This window comes from Nycticebus coucang, chromosome 6, assembly GCF_027406575.1.
Source record: "Nycticebus coucang isolate mNycCou1 chromosome 6, mNycCou1.pri, whole genome shotgun sequence".
Classification (NCBI taxonomy): Eukaryota; Metazoa; Chordata; class Mammalia; order Primates; family Lorisidae; genus Nycticebus; species Nycticebus coucang.
This window is the reverse complement of record NC_069785.1, coordinates 95,502,474-95,527,965: the sequence shown is the minus strand read 5'-3', so window position 1 is coordinate 95,527,965 and position 25,492 is coordinate 95,502,474. Positions and strand designations below refer to the sequence as shown.

The 25,492-nt window shown below is 37.5% G+C and overlaps 1 protein-coding gene across 3 annotated transcripts in view; it reads right to left on the bottom strand.

The window, feature by feature from the left end:
* The window catches only part of LOC128588010 (annexin A10-like), a 55,411-nt gene that overhangs the window by 12,935 nt on the left and 16,984 nt on the right, over positions 1-25,492 (bottom strand). For all 3 annotated transcript variants that reach the window (XM_053594576.1, XM_053594575.1, XM_053594577.1), the window contains 3 exons: positions 2,587-2,700; positions 1,049-1,139; positions 34-113 (listed from right to left, as the gene is read on the bottom strand). In XM_053594576.1, the coding sequence (XP_053450551.1) occupies positions 34-113; positions 1,049-1,139; positions 2,587-2,700 (285 nt within the window). The remainder of the gene's footprint in view (positions 1-33; positions 114-1,048; positions 1,140-2,586; positions 2,701-25,492) is intronic.

Below are 25,492 nucleotides of genomic sequence, written 5' to 3'. Positions count from 1 at the left end.
GTACAAAATGGTATGAATTTTGGAATGCCATACCTGGACCAAATTGATAAGGGTCTCTCTGAAGTGTCCAGAGGTCTCTGAGTAAATGTCCTCTTGAAGGTTACTGCTGTATTCTGTATAGGAAACCACGTTAAAGATGTGATTTGTTATGGAACCACGAATCAGTGTGCTTTGGATAAGTTAATGTTCTCCAACTAAGTGCAGGAAATATTGTCAATCTCTTGACATTTCTTTGTAAATAAACTATCTCCAAAGAAAGGTGCTACCTAGTGGCAATGTAGGCATAGGTCTATTCTTTAAAAAGTTATCTTTACTCCAAAATTAAAAAACAGACTTGAGAGTAATTTCATATTCTCCAGTTCTCAAAGTTCAGAGCTTTGCATTCTGTTGCCATAGACTTCGACAGAGTCCAGCACTTTTCTCCAGTACTTATTTTAATATTTTAAGGGAAAGTTGTTACTTCATTCCCCTTGAAAAGTCTTCTTTTTGTCCAAATGCAACAGAGGTGACTGTCTGAAACATTTTCTTAACATTCAAGGTTATATAACCAGAATGTAATGGAATTTAAGGCATTAAGTTTTTTGTGAAAATGAATATAATTGCCATGCCAACTTTTGAATATGAAAAAGTTTGATTTTGAGGAATATTACAAGGCTAATGAAATTTATGTAAAGCAAAGTAAATATATTTATAGACTTCACTGAGAGATCGCTGAACTTTGCTTTATTTTGTCTATTTTGAGTTAGAGATAAAAACTTCCCCTGAGCTGAGGTGCAGGGAACTTCCCTGTCGTAATGAAAACATTCTCCTCAGAGAGACTTGTAATTTTTTTCCTGGATAATTTGCTTAACTTGATTGGGGAAATGTTTCATTTTTTAGCACACTAACCATCAATTTTACTTAATAGGTTAATTGGTCTTGTGTGAGTCATATTTCAAATGTAAGAAAATTTTTCAAAATATATGAACTATAATATTTTATGTGCTATTTAAAAATATGAAGTTCATATATGAGTGAAATATATTCATATATATATATATTTCCTTACGCAAGCCGTAGGCTTCTCTCATTTGAAAAATTTCTCTATTTGTTCTTGAGGCTAATATATCAATGAGGCAATTCTCATCTGTGCTTGCTCCCTGGAAAAATAAAAGAAGAGAGAAATATAAAAGCATTTTTATTGGGAATAACAGTGCACCTTATGAAGAGCAGTAAGACCCAGCATACTCAGGGTCTGAGACGTGGCAGAAAGGAAAGGATGTTTGGGACAAAGACTCAATGTCAGTCTGGCTATACCATTTACTTAGGAGGTAACACATTTATTATCTGAAGGACACTGTTCCTTCCTTTACAATAAAACTGCATAGGTATTTCTAAACAATGTGAAAAAAATGTTTAAGCAATGCTCACAGCAGTGAGGATTTCCATTTGCTGTCGGAATATCAGTATTCTATCAAGCTGCAATTAGAATATAGATGTTCTCATTTTCCAAGAACATTTTAGGGATCTGTCTCTTCTTTTCCCTAGATGTGGAATTTTGTACCATTTGCCTAAACATTTGCTTTCCGTGGTATCTTACAGACATGTGCATGTACTGGCTTGTGACAGCGATTTTACGTACAACACACCTTTTCAGAAAAGCACATTTATCCTTCTATAAACTGTTGATAAAGTATACCAGCCTCATCTAAACAACAACATGTGACCTTATTCTTGTAATATTTCGTCACATAATTTTGCAAGAGGTAGAAATCAATGAGATATTTCTTAAAAGTGATTAAAGTTCACATGAATTTTAGGCAATTCCTATTCTGATCAGTAAGCATGATGGCTGAAATCCATGTTCCTGTAAAAATTTTTTCCTGTTGCCGCTTTCCTGTTACACACTCTTCACCTATCATGGATCTGTTCATTGGCAAGCATCATAGTGGAACATTTCAACACTTGTGCGGGAGTTTCATATCAGCATTTGGAAGTAAAGACCCTCCCTCTCTGTTCCCCGTCCCTATCTAACAAAATCTTAACAGATCCATAGCCAATTTATTTCATGGACATGACTTTCCTATAAGAAAGGGGTATTATAATCCTACAAAAGTAAAACTCTGATAGATTTGAGCAATTGTTTTTGTAAAAGACTAACTGAAGTTCATAAAAATAAAGATGTTACCTATACACTATCTGAATCAATACCCTATTTTGACTTGAGCTAAATTTTAACACATAATTTTAAAAGATTTACATGATTTTTAACATATTATTCTCAATATGAAAATACATGTTGAGAACAGGCAAATCTGAATAGCCTTGGAGGCTTAATGATTCTTTCCTTTTGGTAGCTTAACATGGACCTGGCTCAGGAAGTCTGAGTCTGTAAACAGAACCTCTGACTCCAGCCACTGGTTTCTGGAGGCCCCACCTGCTAACAAGGCCACTTCCTCTGACCATGTTATTTTCACTGTTACATCACTGCTTAGATATACCCTCTGCTCTCTTTAATCTGGTACATGTATAGGAGTGTCAGGGGATAATTTGCTCTCTGAGAATATCGGCCAATAGCTTTTACAGGTTACTTTTGGGTCAGATCACCTTCATGGCGTGCCAGAGTTCATGAGCATCATAAGATGGTTGGGGGTACATGAGACCAACCATCACCTCCTTGAAGTGATGTGAAAGCTTCTCTGTCAGATCCCCAATCAGGTCCTATGGAGGAAAAAGTAAATATTTTTATTACATCAGCTCGTAAACCAAAGATGGGATAATTGGAGAAAAATTTCTAGGAAGATTTACTTTTCCACATCATTTTGCATAAATGTGAAAGCCAGAATTTGGAATTTCTCATTGATTAAGTTTGTAGGGCCAAAACTGAGCAAATCCAAATCTGTGGCCTTTCCAGGGTTTAGTAATTTCTGCAATTATATTTTTTATGTCATTTTTGATTAGCAATCAATGTATTATTCAGAAAAGATGCTTTAAAGTTGTATGGTTATCTGAATAATTTATGAAGCAAGAGAATAAATATAACATTTTTGTCATCTGTTAAAAACTTCCTATGTCTTAAATTTATTTTTGAGTTAAAAGAGTTTCTATTTTATTGAGATACAATACACAAGGTCTGACAATTAAGTTTGTGAATTTGCCATGTGCACTTACATTGGAAGAACTGTACAAACATCAACTTAGTGATGTTTCATAACTTTGGTATATCAGTCAATCATTGTCTCTCAGCTGTGTTCATGTTGTCATGTGGCGGTATCTTTCTGAGAGGCATTCGCTATTGTTGTGTGTTTTGTGTGCGGTTGTGATAATGTCAGAGCTTGAATTAGAGCAACAAACAGTAAATTTCTTGTTAAACATAGCAAGAATGAAAGTGAAATCAGGAACACACTAGCCCAAGTTCATGGGAATAACGGCACGAAGAAAACAGCAGTGTACAAATGGATTAAACGTGTTTCTGAGAGGAGAGAAAAAGATCACCAATGAAGAGAGGTCAGGGCAGCCAGTAAAGAGCAGAAGTGATAAAAACATTACAAAAATTCATTGAATTGTGAGTCAAAATCTTCAGCTGCCTGTGAAAATCATAGCAGGCCAAGTAACATCAATAGATAAACAGGAAAACCTTAACTGAGAATCTGGGCATGAGAAAGGCCTGGCTCTTCCATCACAACAATGCACCAATGCACACAGCACCGTCTACAAGCCAGTAAACAAATATCTGTATTGGAACACACTCCCTACTCACCTGATCTGCCCCCACAGTGACTTTTTTCATTACGTGAAGTTAAAGGAAATATTCACAGCTAGAAGACATTTTGATGACATTCAGGACATCAAAGGTAATATGACAACAGCTCTGAGGACCATTCCAGAAAAAGAGTTCCAAAATTGCTCTGAAAGGTGAACTAGGCACTGTCAGTGTACAGCTTCCCGAGGGGATACTTCAAAGGTGATGGTAGTGACATTCAGCAGTGAAGTATGTGGCAATTTTTTGAGGATGGGTTTGGAAACTTAATTTTGAGACTCACATGTACAATGAAATGCACATATTTATACATTTGTGATGCCATTAAAACAACCAATATATTAAATATTTTCATAACATTCAGAAATTCTTGTGCCTCTGTGCTGTCTATTCCTCTTTTCAACTGAGATCTCCAGGCAACTATGATTTGTGTCATTATAAATTAGTTTGCATATTTTAGACTATTTTATAACTGAAATTAAGCACTATATATTATTTTTGCCCATTTTTATAACTCAGTATAATAACTTTTGATATCCACATGTTTTATATGCTTCAGTATTTCATTTTTATCTCTAGACAAGTAATATTCTGCTGCTGTGTGGCTATATCACTGGTAAAATCATTCACATGGTGATGGACATTGGGTTGTTTCAAGATTTTAGCTATCATAATAAATCTGCTGTAAGCATTCATGTACAAATCTTTTTTGAGAAAGAGTCTCACTCTACTACTCTGAGTGGAATGCTGGGTGTCATACCTCACAGCACCCTCAAACTCCTGCCTCTGCCTCCTGATTAGCTGTCTGATCTTCCTGCCTCTGCCTCCTTAGTAGCTGGGACTACAGGTTCCCAACACGATGCCTGGCTAGTTTTTCTATTTTTAGTAGAGACAGGGTCTCCCTCTTGCTCAGGCTGGTCTCAAACTCCGGAGCTCAAACAATCCACCTGCCTTGGCCACCCAAAGTGCTGGATTTACAGGCATGAGCCACAACACCCAGCCTTCATCTTCATAAAGTAACATGTTTATTTATATTTATTTAGGAAATCACTAAAAATGGAATGGCTGGATTAAATAATAATTGAATGTTTCACTTTATAAGAAACTGCAAAGAGTTTTCAAAAGTTGCACCATTTTATATTCTCACCGGTGAGTTATCAGTGAGTTATTGCATCTCCTCACTGACCCTTTGTATTATTATTATTTTTTAAATTTTAGATTACTGGTGGGTGTGCAGCAGTATATAATTATTGTTTTTAACATCATTTGTGTAATAATTTTAAAGAACTCATGGAATTATCCTTAAAAGTCATTGTATCAAAAATTATAGGCAAGGAATTATCTTTTTCATATAGACAATTAGTGTTTTAATATTTCTCAGAATTACTGTTTTGTTATTAACTTACTTTTAATTGGTAAAAATTTCCCAATTTAACAGGAATAAAAAATAAAACTCTTTAATATTGGATAGATATTTCACTCTAAAAAAAATTTGTGCCAAATGAAGATATAACTGTTACAAAAACTTTCTGATAATGTCAAGCAATTTAACACATGTTATTGTAGTCTGATAAAATGGGAAGGCATAAGAGATTAAAAATATCAAAAGCATAATATCTAAACATCTACCAAATTTAAAATAAATTATAAACATAACAATCTCCAAAATTCTAGCGATTGCAGGTACAATAAACACAATTATAGGTATACAACTTACATAAAATTGTTATATTATTTAAAGATAGACTTTCATAAATCAAGGGTACATTTTACAAACCACAGTACAAAATTTAAAAAGCTAAACACACAAATACAGGTCTAAAATGAGCTCCAAACACAAGTTGAATTAGTCTAAAAGAGGCTAAGAAAAGAGAAGAGACAATATGAAATTTAAATTTAAAGTAAGTAATAGATGGTGGTGAGTCTGCTCAACCATTTGACAGTTGTGTAAAAGCTAACCGTGAGCTGAGTGTGGCAGCTTATACATGTACTTCTATTCCTTTGGAGTACAGCAAGATTCCAAAGCAGGTGAGTGTGGCAGCTTATACATGTACTTCTATTGCTTTGAAATAGAGCAAGATTCCAAAGCAGCTGAGTGTGGCAGCTTATACATGTATTTCTATTGCTTTGGAACGTGGGCCCAGGAGTTCATGTCCAGCCTGGCAAAAGAGTGTCCTCCCATTTCTAAAACCAAAAGTAATAATAATTCAGCTGAGCATAGTGGCTGGTCCTGTAGCAACCTAGCTACTTGAGAGGCTGAGGTAAAAGGATAGCTTGAACACTGGAGTTATTTGAATATGAAACAAAGTACACTTCTGAGAAAAGAAGATTTCTATGGATGAAGAGGGGTATTTCATGCTGATAGAGTGTCAACTCATAAATTAGAATAAAATACTAAATGTATATTTACCAAACAACAGAATTTTGAAATATATTAAGAAAAAAATGACAAAACTGAAAGGAGAAACCGACAAAAGAAATCTTTCATAGCTGATAGAAAAGTTAGAAAATAGGTAAATGGTAATAAGACATAGTTTTCAATGTCAAACAAATTGATATTTATAGCACACTGACCAGCAACAACAGAATACACATTCTTCTCAAACACACATAAAACATTCATCATGTGAATGTGAAAATAAGTAATCTCAAGATATTTATAAGAGTTTAAATGATCTCCAGTATAATCTCTCGTGAAATTAATAATAAAAATATATCTGGAGAATCCTAGATATTTGGAAATTGGACAACATACTTCCATATTACCCAAGGATTGAAGAATAAATCATAAGGAAGTTAGAAAGTGCTTCAAATTCAATGGAGGTACAGAACATGCCAAACTTTATGAAATGTGGCTGAGACGATGCTTGAAGATAAATTTTTAAACATTTATGGTAGAAGAAGAGAAACATAAAATAAATTACCTAAGCTTTCATTTCAAAAGATCAGAAAAATAGAGTAAATTAAATCCAGAAAAAGAAGAAAGTAAAATATCTATAAGTGCAGAAATCAATGATATAGAATTATATAGTATTAACAAAACTAGAAACTGTCAATAAAATCAAATTCGGAGTTTCTGAAAAGTTCAGTAATGTTGATCAAACTCTAGATTGGTAAAAAAAAAAAAGAGAGAGAGAGAGAGAGAAAATACAAATACCAGTAAGGGAGACACATTTTCATAGCAGATACGTGTATTACAGGCATTAAGGATAAGAATATCACAAACACATTTATGCCACTATATTTTAAAAATTTAGTTGAAATGGACAAATTATATGACAGACATAAATGACTAAAATTGATTCAGACTTGAATAGAAAATCTGGATTACCCAATATTAGTGAAATAAATTAAATGTGTAATGAATGCCCCTCCCCTAACTCTCAGGTGGAATCACTGATATAATCTATGAGGCATTTAAGAAAGAAGTAAAATAAACCCTACACAAAATCTTGCAGAAAATAGTAGCTAGAAGATTTCTTATTTTATCAGATATGGCCTCATTGCCCTAATACAAAAATCAGAAAAAGACTTCACAAGCAAAGAAATTGAAGACTGATATCCCTTATGAACATAGACACAAAAAATGTCTTTTCAAATATTTAAAAATCACATCTAGCAATACATAAAAATATGACACATAATGATCAAATAGGGTTTTTCCCATGAATGTAAGTTTGGTTTGTATTTAAAAATTAATAAATGTAATTCACAATTTTAGCAGTATAAGGAAAAATAGGTACATGATGATATCAAAGATACGGCAAAAACTCTTGAGAATTTTTAACACACAATCATAATAAAAACTCTTTCCAAAGGAAGAATAGAAGGAATCTTCCTTAAGCAGATGGAGGGCATATGTGAAATTTCCATACCTGAGATGATACTATTGAGAACTAAATTCTACTTCTTTTTTTTTTTTTTTGCAGGGGCTGGGTTTAAACCCCCCAATGGGGCCGGCACCCTATTCCTTTGAGCCACAGGCGCCAAGAGCGAGGCAAGGATATTTGCTCCTACTATTCCTACTTAAACTGTATTAGAGGTAGACACCTAAAAAAGAACAGTTAAAATTTTGAATCATCTGGAAGAAAGAATAGGAAAAAACTTTTGCAACTTGGTGCAGACAAAAAAATTTTAGATAACACATAAAAGTACAAACCATAAGTGAACAGAGTGATGAATTTGTATGGAAAGTGAAACTTTAATCCTTTCGAAGGAATGTTTAAGGGAGTAAAAGAAAAGCCACATATTGTTACTTCACATATCTGATAATAGTCTTGTGCTTAGAAGATAAAAGAAACCCCTAGGGGTGGCGCCTGTGGCTCAGTCGGTAAGGTGTCGGCCCCATATACCGAGGGTGACGGGTTCAAACCCGGCCCCGGCCAAACTGCAACCAAAAAATAGCCGGGCGTTGTGGCCGGCGCCTGTAGTCCCAGCTACTCGGGAGGCTGAGGCAAGAGAATCGCTTAAGTCCAGGAGTTGGAGGTTGCTGTGAGCTGTGTGAGGCCACAGCACTCTACCGAGGGCCATAAAGTAAGACTCTGTCTCTACAAAAAAAAAAAAAAAAAAAAGAAAAAACCCTAAAACTCAATAATAATAAAACAACCTGATAAAAATGTGGACGTGAGATTTGAACAAATATTTCACCTAATAAAGCAGATAATTTGGAAATAAGCCCATGGAATGATACTTAGGACAGTAGTGATTAATCCAATAGAAATTAAAACCACAGTGAAATATCACTGCATATTTCTAGAGTGGCTAAAATTTTAAAAAGACTGATGATATCAGGTTGGTAAATGGATTATTTGCAACTGTCATTTTGTCATTAATGGGAATGTAAAATATTGCAACCACTTTAGAAAACCGTTTTGTAGTTTTTTATAAATGTACTTAAAAATGGACAAGAAATCCACTTTTAGCTATTAATCAACAAATATGAAAATTTACGAACATGTGGCACATGTGTGTTTATAGCAAGTTTGTTCATGGTAGCTGATAATTAGAAATGACTCAAATTACATCAAGAGATGAATAATTAAAAAAATATTCATGTATTCATATGCTTGTAAAATACTCAGCAATACTAGGGAATGAACTACTAACACCCATAGCAACAATTAGGGATCTTAAAAACACTATGTCGAGAAAGTAAATTCAGACACAAAAGAGCATGTATTAAACGAATCCATTTATATAGCAAAGGTGATATATAAAGACCAGGGGAAAGCAGGCAGGTGGTCACTTTCAGGAGGATGGAGGGACATGGCCTGAAAAGGGACAGGGATGATGTCTAGGGGCATTAGAAATGCTTTGTGTCTTGGTTGTGCTTGTGATCACACTGTGCTAAAGTGAATGCATTTTATTTTATAGAAATTATACTCCATATTGTGTATTTTTTATTTTAAAATGTTATTTTGAAATCTATTAGGTGAATATATATGGTCTAAATCCTCAACTTATTTACTTCTTTCAAATAGATTTCCTACTGTATTTATGTGCCATACTACTTAATCCCTGGTTTCATATTATTGATCCAAGTAAATTAGCAATTTTTAGCCTTTTCCACATAGGTATGCCTTGGAAAAAGTATAAAGGCCATCATTAGTATTGGTGCCATAGGGCATGGGATGGAGGCCCATGAGAATTCTAGGTGAGAGGAAGAATTTGTAAAGTTGTTCAGGTGAGTTTAGTATCTGAACTCAGGTGAGTTTATCCTCTCTGAAGGTAGAATGCTTGTTCCTTTCTTTTCTTTTTTGTAGAGACAGAGTCTCACTATACTGCCCTCAGGTAGAGTGCCATGGCGTCACACTGCTCACAGCAACCTCTAACTCTTGGGCTTACACGATTCTCTTGCCTCAGCCTCCCAAGCAGCTGGGAACTACAGGCGCCCGCCACAACGCCCGGCTATTTTTGTTGCAGTTTGGCTGGGGCTGGGTTTGAACCCGCCACCCTCGGCATATGGGGCCTGTGCCCTACTCACTGAGCCACAATTTAAAATTTTTTTAATGAAATTTTTTTTAAATTTTTTTTGAGTTTTGGTGTTTTTATTTCAACAAGCATAGTGAATATATTCTCGCAATGATAATCATTGGTAACTACAAATTCTTTTTGTAATTTACTTTTTTTAAATTTCAGAATATTACATGGGTACTTGCGGATGTTAGTTCTTTACTCCAACTTAACATCCCTGAAATGGTAAGAACAGGACACAGGCACGTAAGGCTGGGTTCTCATCTCCTTTGCTATGAAGGGCCCAAATGAGGCCTTGGGGGTGAGGCATTGAAACCTACATAATTGTAAAATTCATAAAAGAGACAGTGTTAATAAAATGAGGGTTCATGAAAAGTGTCGTTATAAGCTGAGCCTTGAAAGATGAAGTGAGCTTTGGTCAGACAAAGGCCTAGGCAGTATCAACAATCAACAATGTTTAAAGACAGAGAAAGTACACTCTGGGTATAGAATAAACTGTGCATTTGAAATTTGCAGTTAGCTTTACATAAACGTTGGATTGATTTGAAATCTAATTATTTTACAAAGGACTTTTTTGATCTCAAATGATCTCAGAATGGTCTCAGTCATTCTGACCTTCCTTGTATGGAGAGGAAAGGCCCTAATAATAAAATTTGACCAGGCTGGTCAGAGGGGGTCACGACTATGACAATCACTAGTAATTATTGAGTGCTTATACCTGCCAAACAGTATTCTTAGTATTAGAATAAGTATCATAACTAATGTAATACTATAGTAACTCGTTACAACCACCCTAAGAAACGCAGTCATCCCACCATGCTGATGGAAAACCCTGCACACAAAGGTTGCATAACGAGTTCCGTGAACTACAAGTAAGTGATGAAGCCTGGACTTGAAATCAAGCACCCCAGGCTTTCTTATTTCAGGCTTTTTTCTTATGGTATTTTGTCCACACAAAGCTACTGATGATACACCAGCAAGGTGATGAATATAGCATATAGGTGGTGACTATAGAATTCTTAGAAAAGAAATCTTGTGGCAGGGCATTGAGCATGTGAATGCAAACAAACCAATTCAATACACTTTTATCTCAAGAGGCCAAGGTACCTGGCAATTGATGGAAAGGGAGAAACATTAAAATTATCATCTTTTCCACAAGCCTTCCTCTATACCCAAGTAAAGCTTATTATTTATTTGCAACCATTTTTTGCATTTATTGTACTATATTTTGATAACCACACAGTATGATAAACGTATTATATCTGTGCATTTCTCCTCAAAGCCTATCAGGGCATGGACTTTCTCAAAAATTCTTCCAAATTCAGCATCTAGCTCTAGCACAGCTCTGAGCACACAAAATATGCAGAGTATTGAGTATACATAACACATACAGGAATATAATAACAAATGGGAGAACTAATGAATGAATGTGGAAAGTAAAACCCTGACTTACTTATTAAAGAAGGGTAATGTTCAAGGGGGAAATGAGTCAAGCATTGCAAAAGTCTCTTAATCTCTAGTCACATTTCTTTGATCACTACCCCCAGTGCATTTACCACGGCGTCTTCAGTGTCTGTGTGTTAACACAATTTTGTACCGAAACCGAGTGCTCACGGCTGAGCCCACTGCAGACTGAGGTTGGCGTGGCCACGAGGTGGCGCTGGCGCCTTTGTCTTGTAAAGCGGATGGGCGCGCGCATGTGCGAAGATTGAACTGATTGGGTAAAAAGAAAAAAAAAATTATGAAATAATATAATTTCAGGAATGTAAACAATATCAGATATGATCTAATGGCATTAGTATGTACAGGTGCCGAGGTAGGGTGTTTTGATTACAAGTTTGTTACCTGACCTCGGTATCAGCTTCCCTGTCTCCAAAGGGGAAATAATGAACAGCACCTACCTCACAGGGCTGGTATAAATGTGAAGAGACTTAACTCGTGTAAAATTCTTAAAGTATTTTCTGGTATATAATAGGCATTCTAGAGGGTCTTACCTCTCCCCTCCTCTTTCTGTGTGTTTCTCTGTCTTTCTACCTCAGAGTTTTGACTGTGTTTCTTCCAGCTTTTACTATGTCCGATTGTCAAGGAATTCTGTTGCCTCCACCTTACAAATGTCTACAAACTGAGGACTTGTCACCAATTTTGCTGCTGCAGCCGTGTCCAGGCTGCCATCATCATTCCCAGGACCCTGCAAATGACTTTACCTTCCGACATTGTACCCTGTGGTTTTTACTCAACACACTAAAAATAAAAATCAGATTAGATACTCATGTGCTCAGGATGTTCTTTCTCACTCCAAACTCCAGAATAAACTATTGTTTTATACAGTTGATCTCAGAAGAAAGTGGGCACTTCACATGTTTTATTCCATTAAAAATGCTAAAGTCCTTATACTGGTTGACAAGACACAAATGTTTCTGTTCACTTCTCAGCCCTTAGCTCCTCTTGCCGGTAGTTTCTCTACTTCAGCCACAGCGGGCTCCTTCCTGACCCTGGAATCACAGATATGCTCCAGTCTCTTTCCTTACGCCCTTCACTTCCCTCACTTTGCCCTTGGGGTTCTTTCTCTAGGTATTCACATGGCGGGTCCCTCCCTCCCATCTCAGTGAAACCTGCCATGGTCACCTTATTTAAAATTACACACCTGAACCCCGGTGCTTCCTATGTTTCTCGCTGGCTTTTTGTTCTTTAACTTTATTTATTTATTTTTACCAAAGCACTTACTGCCTCCTAACATGACATTTTTTACTGACACATTATGTGTCTTACCTAAGTGGAGCTTGAGCTCCATAACAACAGAGCTTTGGGTCTGTTTTCTTCATGGCTATTTCACCAGCCCCTAGAACCGCACCTGCTACATAGTTAAGTACTTGAAAAATGGTCACGGAATAAATGAATAAGTGAATGAATAAATGAGGACCACTTGTAACTGAACAGTTATTTACTTGGAGGCATTCCTGACAAACATCAGGTTGTCCCTACTCTTAAGCAGTCTCCTTTTCCTGGAGAAGGCAGAGAAATACAGGAATAGCAATGGCAACACATTGCAAAATGTGGGCAGGGCTGCAGTAGTGGGAATGTTCCCATCAGGACATCTGCAAGGAGATATTACTTTCAGTTGGGAAGATAAATATTGAGTAATGTGTTTAAATAACTGAACACTGCCAAGTTCAAAGAAGAGCCTTCAAATAACCTCTGTAATTACAGTCTTAAATTCTCACTTGGAGTTATATAGGCAACTTTAAAAATTCAACCTTTTGAGTGTGACTTTCCCCAGTCTGACTGCCTCTGCCTCCCTGTTTTCTAAAGACTTGCCCTAAAGGGAACTCTGTTGGAGTCACAGGGTGGCCTTGCATTAAGCTAAGGAGTGTTTGCTTTGCAAATTGAGCTGTTCTGTGCCACTGTTGGAATTGCAGATTACCCAGTTCCAGCTATTCTGACCATTTCATTTAAGTCACAAATAAAAGGGCATTTTCTTAAACCGTATTCATTTTCTCTCTTTATGGATACTTGGGGCATATTCATTTTCTCTCTTTATGGATACTTGGGGCAAGAATCGAAGTTATGACTAACATTTCGTTTGTTGGAATATGCTCGGGAACGGTTTCATGTGATTTAACAAATATGCCTTTTCTTATTATTATAAAAAATGATATTTACTATTTAAACAATGATGCAAACCATATAAAATGAGACTTAGAATTTATATTAATTCCACCCACCCCAGCAGTCACTGTGCAAACACTTGCACTATTTTACATTATAAAAATATTTGCACGGGTTCCTTTGTTACCTTGCAGGGTGAATAAATAGTCTTTCAAACAGTTTCATTTTACAGATATTTTCAGTTTATTTAATTGTTCCATGTTTAGTGGGTTCTTATTTTTTGGCTGATAATAATGATGATGATACTTTGGTCTTCTAGATAAACATACTATACGAAAGCTAAAATTTGCCCCCTTCAAACACTAGAATAAAATATAACAACCATTTTTCCAACAGTGCATGTGATCTTAGAAGACAGAGAAATCTCTTGGTATGAAAACCATGAAAATAATGAAAACTGGAGAATAAGCAGGTGAGCTGACCTTGGAGATGATCTTGCAGATAATGAGTAGGCTTTGAGAACTATTTGTTTGTGGGTTTAATGCCCAACTTAGGGAATTATATGAGGACAGGAGAATATTTTTTGGGACAGTGTAACACAAGAAATTAAGTATGAAACCTCACATAGGAGGTTAGGACCTTCAAAAAATTGCACCGTCCAAAGTAACAGGAACAAGGAAAAATTATCATTCACCAGTGACATAAGGTTGACAAAAATTTCACCTCTCTCTGCCTGGGTTTTGAGTAGAAGAACATTTTCCCTGAAATTCAAAACTTCCCTGAGCTTGAAGTTCAATTTTCCTCTACCCTTACGACCTGAGTCCTCTGTGAGAAGAAACCACCATATGAAAGTCAGTCCTGAGTAAATGCAAATCAATCTTCAGAAATCCTCCCACTACTTTCCAGAACAAAATAAAAGAGTCTCACTTAGGAAAAGCAAATTTTCAAAGTTGCCATGATGAAAATACCAAGAAATATACTTAGAGACAATTTCCCTGGGTGATAAATAGTAAAATCTGTAAATGGCAGAATCAAAACCCATGAGTTTGAAATAATTAATAACAATTTCAAAGAATACTACAAAAAAAGCAACCTTTAAAAAGAACAGATACAATTTTAAAATGCCAATATACACTTTAAAGAGTAGTAATAAACAGCTGGAAATAGAATTAATAAACTGGAAAAAATTTTAAATGACAAGAAATTCCATAGAAATAGACAAGACATAGATAAGAAATAGATGATATGAACGGGAGGTTAGTAGACTTGGAAGACTGAAGGAGAAGGAAAGACATTTGTCAAATAGATTTTCAGTGGGAAGGGATGTAGGCAATCCCAGTGATAATCCACGGTCACTTCAAAATTAACCACCTGGTGGCCTCCCTCCTCCCTAAGTAAAGAACCTTATTGTGAGTTCCTCAAAACTTACTGTGAGCTCCTCAAACTGTTGATGTAGCTGTGATTAACATGTGATCCACTGAAAATGAAAAGGACATTGGTTTAATTTTGAATTATAAAGTTTTACCAACTATCTTGCACACACGTTATAAACTGCAGCCAATGACAATAACCTGTATAATGTATAGCTCAAGGAACAGGACAGCGCTGCTATGAGGAGTCCCTCCCTTCTCCTGAACTTACAGAAGCCTCCAGCTTGCAGCAGACTCTGGACTAAGCCAGCTTTACTGCTGTGTCTTCTCATATCATCTTCACATTTGGCTTCCAACAAACATTTATCAAATTATTTCTGCTCCAACAGCCTTAAGTTCAGTCAACACCAGAAACACACTGTTTCAAATCTCATATGATATGTGACTCCTCAGCTGTTTAAATAAAAATACACAAACTTCTTGACTATGACAGTGAAATTGCAGAATACCAAAGACAACTTTAAAGCAGAGGATAACAGACAATCCACCAAACAAAAACAAAAAAGCAAAACTTAACTGTGAGATTTCTCAGAAATGCCAATAAAAGTGAAGTTATACCTCCAAAGATCTAAAAAAAAATAACTAGAACTTGGCCTGGAATTCTATAACTATGTAAATTAATGTCTAACAATGAGGGAAAAATAAATACATTCTCAGGAAAGGACCAAATGAATTTAACATTCATTTGTTATTTCCAGAAAAGCAAATAACTGCTAATGAATGTCCTTTGGGAAAATGTAACATGAAAATCAATGTTGAAAGAAATATGAACAAAGACAATTAAAGTCATGAATAAAACTAAAGAATCATTGACTTACTTAAACAGCAGCATAATAATGACTAATTAGGGGGAACAGAAAACAAGTAAAATAAAAATATTGGGCAGTATTAATATGCTGCCTAGAAATGGTCCTCAACTCCTAAAGGCAAAAACTTAAAAGATAGAGATGTTATCACAAGAATTGGGCAGAAAATGCCCTAGAATCTATTTCAAACACTAACTCATAAACAAAAAAAATTGCCACATGTGGGTCAAAACAAAGTTAGTCAAAGTCTACAGCCCTTGGCTGTGGCCAGAAAGAATTGTGGCTCTGGTCTCTGGGTCAAGAATTGACAAAACTGAAGCATAAGCTGTCAGAAATGATGAACTTGCCCCGTATACAGGACTTCGTGTAAACCAAAAACACTGATGTTCATTTGGTGGAGGTGTGCAAAGCAATCCCACAGAAAACAAATGTGGGATGCCTGCTGGTGCACAGCCACTCTCTCCCTCCCTTCTTTCCCTCACCTTTCTTTGCCTTCTAGCCAACTTCTGTTGTTTTCAGGAGAAAAGTAGTTAGGGATAGGACAAAAGTCTTTCTGTCCCCACTGTGGGACATGGCCATGCACCTTTGTCTTTGGGGAGCAGAATGGAGCAAAAGTCTTTATGAACTTTTTGCCCAAGTCAGAATTCTCCCTAAACCCAGGGTACACCCACATTCAAATGATAGGTCTGAGCAAGGCTTTGAGGGAGGGGAGAGAAGCCAAGGGACCTTGTGATGGGGACCTTTGGACTGATTCACTCTACTGTTATCGTAACCTCCCCCGTTAGATTTCTTGGTACTTATGTTTCATCTGCTGCTCCTGTGAACGCTCATCAGTGCCAGAGGGGAATGTTCCTCCAGGAAAACAGCCCCCTGGAAGAAGTGCTTCTGCCCATGGTGCCGCAACCCCTAATGACCACTTCCAGCTGGGAGCCTCTGTGACAGGTGCTCTGCTGAGGACAGCCTCCAGAAAGGGAAGGCAGCTTCGCAAAGGTGCCCCTCGCATTTTACAACTGTTGCCTTCCTGACACAGCTTCCGGGTAAGTCACTTTTGCAAGCAGCTCTTGGCTTGCTATGGGCTCTTTATAGAAACAGGACTCCCAGCCTGTGGAGGACTCACATGCCCCTTTGGGGTGGAGCAACAGGACTCAGTGACTGACAAGGTGGGAAGAAACCAACCAGTCTGACTTGTCAAAGTGTAACAGTGCAATGAAGAACACCACCGGCCTGGCCCCTGAGCGTCTTGGGTTTACGGGACAGAAATGGCAGATACTCCTATAAAGAACACTTCAACCCTTACCCTGCAGCCAGAGCAAGTGCTGATTCTGGGAGACCTCTGTCTGTTGCTGTAAATGCTGTGGCCTGGCTCACGGGTAGCTCAGATAAGCTGGCACCAGAGAGCGTTGCCTGGGATTCTGGGACTGGTCAACCCAGGAATAGATATGCAGAACCACAAATGGCTGATTATGGCCCAGGGGCAGAAATCAAGCTTGTTCTCACAAACTTGGCCAGTGTTCTCTTTGACCTAACACTTGGAAAAATATGAACTGCATATTAGAGAAGGATTTCTTTCTTTTGTCTGTGGGGGGAAAAAATGTGGCTGCTGATAACAGCTTTCCTGTCATTCTTTTTTTTTTTTCTTTCTTTCTTTTTTTTTTTATTGTTGGGGATTAATTGAGGGTACAATAAGCCAGGTTACACTCATTGCAATTATTAGGTAAAGTCCCTCTTGCAATCATGTCTTGCCCCCATAAAGTGTGACACACACCAAGGTCCCACCCCCCTCCCTCTGTCCCTCTTTCTGCTTCCCCCCCATAACCTTAATTGTCATTAATTGTCCTCATATCAAAATTGAGTACATAGGATTCATGCTTCTCCATTCTTGTCATGCTTTACTAAGAATAATGTCTTCCACTTCCATCCAGGTTAATACAAAGGATGTAAAGTCTCCATTTTTTTTAATGGCTGAATAGTATTCCATGGTATACATATACCACAGCTTCTAATCCATTCCTGGGTTGGTGGGCATTTAGGCTGTTTCCACATTTTGGCAATGGTAAATTGAGCTGCAATAAACAGTCTAGTACAAGTGTCCTTATGATAAAAGGATTTCTTTCCTTCTGGGTAGATGCCCAGTAATGGGATTGCAGGATCAAATGGGAGGTCTAGCTTGAGTGCTTTGAGGTTTCTCCATACTTCCTTCCAGAAAGGTTGTACTACTTTGCAGTCCCACAAGCAGTGTAAAAGTGTTCCCTTCTCTCCATATCCATGCCAGCATCTGCAGTTTTGAGATTTTGTGATGTGGGCCATTCTCACTGGGGTTAGATGATATCTCAGGGTTGTTTTGATTTGCATTTCTCTAATATATAGAGATGATGAACATTTTTTCATGTGTTTGTTAGCCATTCGTCTGTCAACTTTAGAGAAAGTTCTATTCATGTCTCTTGCCCATTGATCTATGGGATTGTTGGCTTTTTTCATGTGGATTAATTTGAGTTCTCTATAGATCCTAGTTATCAAGCTTTTGTCTGATTGAAAATATGCAAGTATCCTTTCCCATTGCGTAGGTTGTCTCTTTGCTTTGGTTATTGTCTCCTTAGCTGTACAGAAGCTTTTCAGTTTAATGAAGTCTCATTTGTTTATTTTTGTTGTTGTTGCAATTGCCATGGCAGTCTTCTTCATGAAGTCTTTCCCCAGGCCAATATCTTCCAGTGTTTTCCCTATGCTTTCTTGGAGGATTTTTATTGTTTCATGCCTTAAATTTAAGTCCTTTATCCATCTTGAATCAATTTTTGTGAGTGGGGAAAGGTGTGGGTCCAGTTTCAGTCTTTTACATGTAGACATCCAGTTCTCCCAACACCATTTATTGAATAGGGAGTCTTTCCCCCAAGGTATGTTCTTGTTTAGTTTATCAAAGATTAGGTGGTTGTAAGATGTTAGTTTCATTTCTTGGTTTTCAATTCGATTCCAAGTGTCTATGTCTCTGTTTTTGTGCCAGTACCATGCTGTCTTGAGCACTATGGCTTTGTAGTACAGACTAAAATCTGGTATGCTGATGCCCCCAGCTTTATTTTTGTTACAGAGAACTGCCTTAGCTATACGGGGTTTTTTCCGGTTCCATACAAAACGCAGAATCATTTTCTTCAAATCTTGAAAGTACAATGTTGGTATTTTGATAGGAATGGCATTGAATAGGTAGATTCTGTTGGGAAGTATAGACATTTTAATAATGTTGATTCTTCCCGTCCATGAGCATGGTATGTTCTTCCATTTGTTAATATCCTCTGCTATTTCCTTTCTGAGGATTTCCTAATTTTCTTTATAGAGGTCCTTCACCTCCTTTGTTAGGTATATTCCTAGGTATTTTATTTTCTTTGAAACTATGGTGAAGGGAGTTGTGTCCTTAATTAGTTTCTCATCTTGACTGTTATTGGTGTATACAAAGGCTACTGACTTGTGGACATTGATTTTATATCCTGAAATATTACTGTATTTTTTGATGACTTCTAGGAGTCTTGTGGTTGAGTCTTTGGGGTTCTCTAAGTATAAGATCATGTTGTCAGCAAAGAGGGAGGGTTTGACCTCCTCTGCTCCCATTTGGATTCCCTTTATTTACTTGTCTTGCCTAATTGTATTGGCTAGAACTTCCAGCACTACGTTGAATAGTAAAGGTGACAGAGGACAACCTTGTCTGGTTCCAGTTCTAAGAGGAAAAGCTTTCAGTTTTACTCCATTCAGTAAAATATTGGCTGTGGGTTTGTCATAGATAGCTTCAATCAGTTTTAGAAATGTGCCACCTATGCCTATACTCTTCAGTGTTCTAATTAGAAAAGGATGCTGGATTTTATCAAATGCTTTTTCTGCATCTATTGAGAGGATCATGTGATCTTTATTTTTGCCTTTGTTAATATGGTGGATAACGTTTATTGACTTGTGTATGTTAAACCAGCCTTGCATCCCTGGGATGAAGCCTACTTGATCATGATGAATGACTTTTTTGATGATAAGCTGTAATCTATTGGCTAGGATTTTGTTGAGAATTTTTGCATCTATATTCATGAGTGAGATTGGTCGGAAATTCTCCTTTTTGTTTGGGTCTTTTCCTGGTTTTGGTATGAGGGTGATGTTTGCTTCATAGAATGTGTTGGGGAAGATTCCTTCTTCCTCAATTTTTTGGAATAATTTCTGCAGTACAGGAATAAGCTCTTCTTTGAAGGTTTGATAGAATTCTTGAGTGAAGCCATCTGGACCAGGGCATTTGTTGGTTGGAAGATTTTTTATTGTTTCTTTGATCTCAGTGCTTGAAATTGGTCTGTTCAGGAGCTCTATTTCTTCCTGGCTGGGTCTAGGGAGAGGGTGTGATTCCAAATATTGATCCATTTCCTTCACATTGTCAAATTTCTGGGCATAGAGTTTCTGGTAGTATTCAGAGATGATCTCTTGTATCTCTGTAGGATCAGTTGTTATTTCCTCTTTATTATTTCTGATTGAGGTTACTAGAGATTTTACTTTTCTATTCCTTGTTAGTCTGGTCAATGGTTAATCAATTTTATTTATTTTTTCAAAAAACCAACTCCTTGTTTCATTAATTTTCTGAATGATTCTTTTGTTTTCAATTTCATTGATCTTTGATTTGATTTTGGATATTTCTTTTCTTCTATTGAGTTTAGGCTTAGATTGTTCTTCTTTTTCCAATTCCATAAGATCTCTTGTGAGTATGTTGATGCACTCTCTTTCTGTTTTTCGAATGTAGGCATCTAAAGCGATGAATTTTCCTCTCAAAACTGCTTTTGCAGTATCCCACAGGTTTTGGTAGCTTGTGTCTTCATTGTTGTTATGCTCAAGGAAGTTAATGATTTCCTGTTTTATTTCTTCCTGCACCCATCTGTTATTCAACAGGAGATTGTTTAATTTCCATGCCTTTGGGTGGGGTCGAGCATTTTTGTTAGAGTTGAGTTCCACCTTTAGTGCCTTATGGTCTGAGAAGATACAAGGTAAAATTTCAATTCTTTTGATTCTGTTGATATTTGTTTTGTGTCCCAGGATATGATCAATTTTGGAGAATGTTCCATGGGGTGATGAGAAGAATGTATACTCTTTATCTTTGGGATGGAGTGTTCTATATGAGTCTATCAAGCACAGTTGTTCTAGGGTCTCATTTAAATCTCTTATATCTTTGTTTCATTTCTGTTCAGAGGATCTGTCCATCTCTGTAAGAGGAGTGTTAAAGTCCACTGTTATGATGGTATTATCAGATATCATATTGCTCAGACTGAGTAAGGTCTGTTTGAAGAATCTGGGAGTATTTAAACTGGGTACATAAATATTAGAATTGAAATGTCTTCTTGTTGTATTTTTCCCTTGACCAATATAAAGTGACCATCTTTGTCTTTTTTGACTTTAGTTGCTATAAATCCATATGTATCTGAAAATAAGATTGCCACTCCTCTTTTCTTCTGAATTCCATTTGCCTGAAAAATTGTCTTCCAACCCTTGACTCAGAGCTTGAATTTGTCTTTTGAAGCCAGGTGTGTTTCTTGCAGACAGCAAATGGATGGCTTGTGTTTTTTAATCCAGTCAGCCAATCTATGTCTCTTCAGTGGGGAATTCAAGCCATTAACATTTATTGAGATAATTGATAAGTGTGGTAGTATTCTATTCGTCTTATTTGGTGAGGGTCCATTGCTCAGTTTTATCTTTTGCATCAGTGTGGAGGTTAGGTTCTGTCCTTTAATTTCCGAGTTCTTACTTTGCTGCTGATCCATTGTGGTGGTCAGTGTGCAGAACAGGTTGAAGTATTTCCTGTAGAGCTGGTCTTGTGGCGAATTTCCTCAATGTTTGTATATCCGTAAATGATTTGATTTCTCCGTCAATTTTAAAGCTTAGCTTAGCAGGGTACAGAATTCTGGGCTGGAAATTGTTCTGTTTAAGTAGATTAAAGGTAGATGACCATTGTCTTCTTGCTTGGAAAGTTTCATTAGAGAAGTCTGTGGTCACTCTGATGGATTTGCCCCTGTAGGTCAACTGGCGCTTACTCCTGGCAGCTTGCAGAATCTTTTCTTTCGTCTTGACTTTGGACAGGTTCATCACAATGTGTCTTGGAGAAGCTCGGTTAGAGTTGAGGTGACCTGGGGTCCGATATCCCTCTGAAAGCAGTGTGTCAGAATCTTTGGTGATATTTGGGAAATTTTCTTTTATAATATTCTCTAGTATGGCTTCCATTCCTCTGGGGCGTTCTTCTTCCCCTTCTGTAATTCCGATAACTCGTATGTTGGAAAGCTTCATAAAGTCCCATCATTCTGACAGTGAACGTTCTGCTTTCTCTCTCTTCTTTTCTGCCTCTTTTACTATCTGAGTTATCTCAAGAACTTTGTCTTCTACCTCTGAAATTCTTTCTTCTGCATGGTCTAACCTGTTGCTGATACTTTCCATTGCATCTTTAAGTTCCCTAATTGACTGTTTCAGTTCCTTCAGCACTGCTATATCCTTTTTATATTCTTCATATCATTCATCTCTTGTTTGATTCTGTTTTTGGATTTCCTTTTGGTTATTTTCCACTTTATTAGCAGTTTCCTTCATTATTTCCATCATTTCTTTCATTGTTTTCAACATGTGTATTGTAAATTCCCTTTCTGTCATTCCTAACATTTCTTTATAGGTGGAATCATCTGCAGTAGCTACCTCATGGTCCCTTGGTGGGGTTGTTCTGGACTGGTTCTTCATGTTGCCTGGAGTTTTCTGCTGATTCTTCCTCATTAGTGATTTCTTTTATCTGTTTCCTTGCCCTAATTTTCCTTTCACTTCCTCTTGCTCTTTAAGTTCTTGTGCCTGTGGAAGTTGTGGGCAAGTTTAGACAGATTGAACACACGTGACCACTTGCCAGTTTTCCACTGTTTTAGTCCTCCTCTTGGGGTTCAGAAGTCTCTCGCTGAGTCCCTGTATCCTCGCAGAGGTGATGATAGGCCGATCCCACCAGCCAGAGATGCCTGGAGTCCTATCTCCCCAGACTCATGGTGCCCAGAGGCAAGGAAGCTGTTACTCGGCCGCCATCTTGCTCCACCTCCCCGCTTTCCTATCATTCTTCATCCACAGTGAATCCTCACTCTCTGAGGGACTGACTGGAACCAGCTGCCAGTCAAGCCCACATTGCCCAGATCATGCCACTGTGCCTGCTTCATCATTAGACCGCACATCACAACACACATGCCATCGGGACCCAGATGTGGAGAGTGTTCAAAATATCTGATGGCAAGATTACCACCACTTTCCAGCCTGGTAACTTCTGTCAGAAGTCTATGCACCTTTTCATGATGAAGGCAGGCACAGTGGGCAGAGTTTTGCTCCTGCATCTCTGGCAAATGAATTATATGAGACTATTACATCTCTCAGGGCTCCTATAAGACTGTGATTGTATCTCAGGGCTCCTGGTAAGACTGTGATTATCTCTCGGGGATCCCAAAGGTCTCATGACTGTTGACACTTCTTTAAATTACAGTGCTGCCATTTCTGCTCAGTCAGCTGACTTCTGATGCACAGTTATGATCCTTGAAACCAGTCCATGGCATGTTTTTATCTGTCCAGCCTACTGGGAATCTAGGCGCAGTGTGGTTTTTAGTGCTATTAAATGCTACTGAAAACACACTAAAGTCTTTTGTTAATTTTTCTTCTAAAATTGGTTTTTACATCTCTGGCTTCAATATCACATTTCCAAATATTTTTTTATTTTTATTTTTTTTGATCCCTTCCATGTTCCCCACGATCCCTCGGGTCCTGGGACTTTTACAAGTTCATCAACTTGGTAAGATCTCTGACTATGTTTCTTTTATCTCCTTATGGTCAACCCAGCTCAGTGTTTTGTTTCCAAATACAATATAATTCCTGGGAAAGAATCACGTCTTTTCAGCCTCTTCTTCAGTAATGACCATGATGAAGGTGGAAGAGGGTCAGACATACAGACCTATCTTTAAAATTTGGAATTTCACCCTGATCATTCTTGAGCTTGAGGCTCCCTGCTTCCTCCTAAACACCACCCTCGGGGTGTGCTGGGTGGCAGCCCAACAAAGATGAATGTAGGAACTCAACTCGGTTCTGGTTCTGCCACCTCAACTCTCCTGGTCGTTCACAGTTCCAGACCATAACGACAATGATCGCTTTAATGAGTACATTTACTACGTGTGTGGGACCCGGGGCTTTCTGGAAATTTTATAAAAGTGGCCCCTTTCCTCTTATATACAATGATCACTAATAAAAGCTCTAGGTGGTAAATGGAAAATAATAGGGGAAAAGGTGAAATTACAGCTGCTGGAATGGAGGCCAATTTTCTGGTGTTAGAGTTCAGTAAAACAACCTTGGCACTGCGTGAGGAGCACCCAGTCTCAGCATGTTGGCACTAGATGGCATGCAGGACCCCTGGGCTCACTGGCCAATCCTGCCTTGGATGATACGATCATCTTGTAATTCTTTCCTTCTCAGTCAAGGAGAGGTCTGCTCCATCGCTGAGACATCCTGCTGTATCTAATACTTCAAACCAAGTAGAAAGGTCACTACCAACACTGAGAGAGAACCCAGATTTTTGGGTTAGGCCTGGCCTATTGATTTATGGGATTTATGCAGCCTATTGGGTCTAGGACCCTGGTGGAGGGGTATGTTTACCTCTCTCTTCTCCTATTAGTAGGAGCTTTAGTTGTTTGAGAAAAATTGATAAATTTGTTCCCAGCCTGGGTTGGGTCAGACTAATAAGAGTGGCCTAGGGTTTAGCATACTCATAGAAAATTTTATCAGTAGTAGAGGTAGCATAAAAATGAGGAGTAATATTGTTAGGAGACAATTCTCCGTGGGTCTCTGATTTCTGAATGTTATGCAAAGTACCTTTCCAAGGAATTTGGCATAACCAGTAGCCTTGGAAGTCAGAGATGTTTCTCTGATGAGCAAAAGCCAGGCATTCGTTTTGCCTTTTATAAATTATTCAGGTGTCCTACCCTCATGGTTTCTCTTCTGCAGTGAGACCCACTTCATACTGTAGGTGTTATCTGGCCATCTTCACATTGATCATGGGAACTGAAGCTCAGGGAAGTACTTCAGAAGTGCTGATACTCTGCCCACCAAGTTAGTGTGAGTCATAGACTGTCTTTTGTCTCTGACCCAAGAGTCTTGTGCCTCTTTCCAGCATCTGTGTCATCTTGGCCGATTAACTTGCTACCCCATAAGTAGGTTGAAGTCTCATACTTCGTGTCACAGTTCTTGACACAAGATTACAAAACATGACATAAAAATAACCCATATATTTGAAGAAAACATTTGTAGTTTATAAAGCCAAGAAAGGACTGATGTAAAAATTAGATAAATAACTACAAATCAATAAACAAACCAGAAGCTACCAAAATAAAAATACACAAGGATATAAAGAGCTCACTTAAAAAAAAGAAGAAACCATCACATAAAAGATACATGAAAAGATCTTCAACATTACCTTTTATCAGGGAAAAATAGAAGTTAAAAAGATTCCATTTACACTCATAGGATCAGACAGAAGTTAAGAAGTTTCATATTACCCAATCTTGGTGAGATTTAAGGGAAATGGGAAGCATTATTGCAGGTGAAAATGTAAATTTATAGAACTGTTTAAAGAGTATTTTGAATCCTGATAAGGCCTGGTTTCATCAGTATCTCTGACTTCCTTCCTTCTATCCTCCCTCCCTCACGCTACCTCCATCCATCCTTCCCACCCTCCTTATGTTCCTACTTCCCTCCCCAACAGAGATTTGATATGTTATCCCAAGGAGAAATAATTTCCTAGGCTGTAACAAATTTACCCAGGTTGTTTCCTAAATTTATAAAATTAGGATTGATTATGAAAAAAACATTTTCAAATTTTAAATTTTTTTTTTATTTTTTTAAGTTTTCAGTTTCACCAAAGGGAGTATATTTACCCATTATGTATT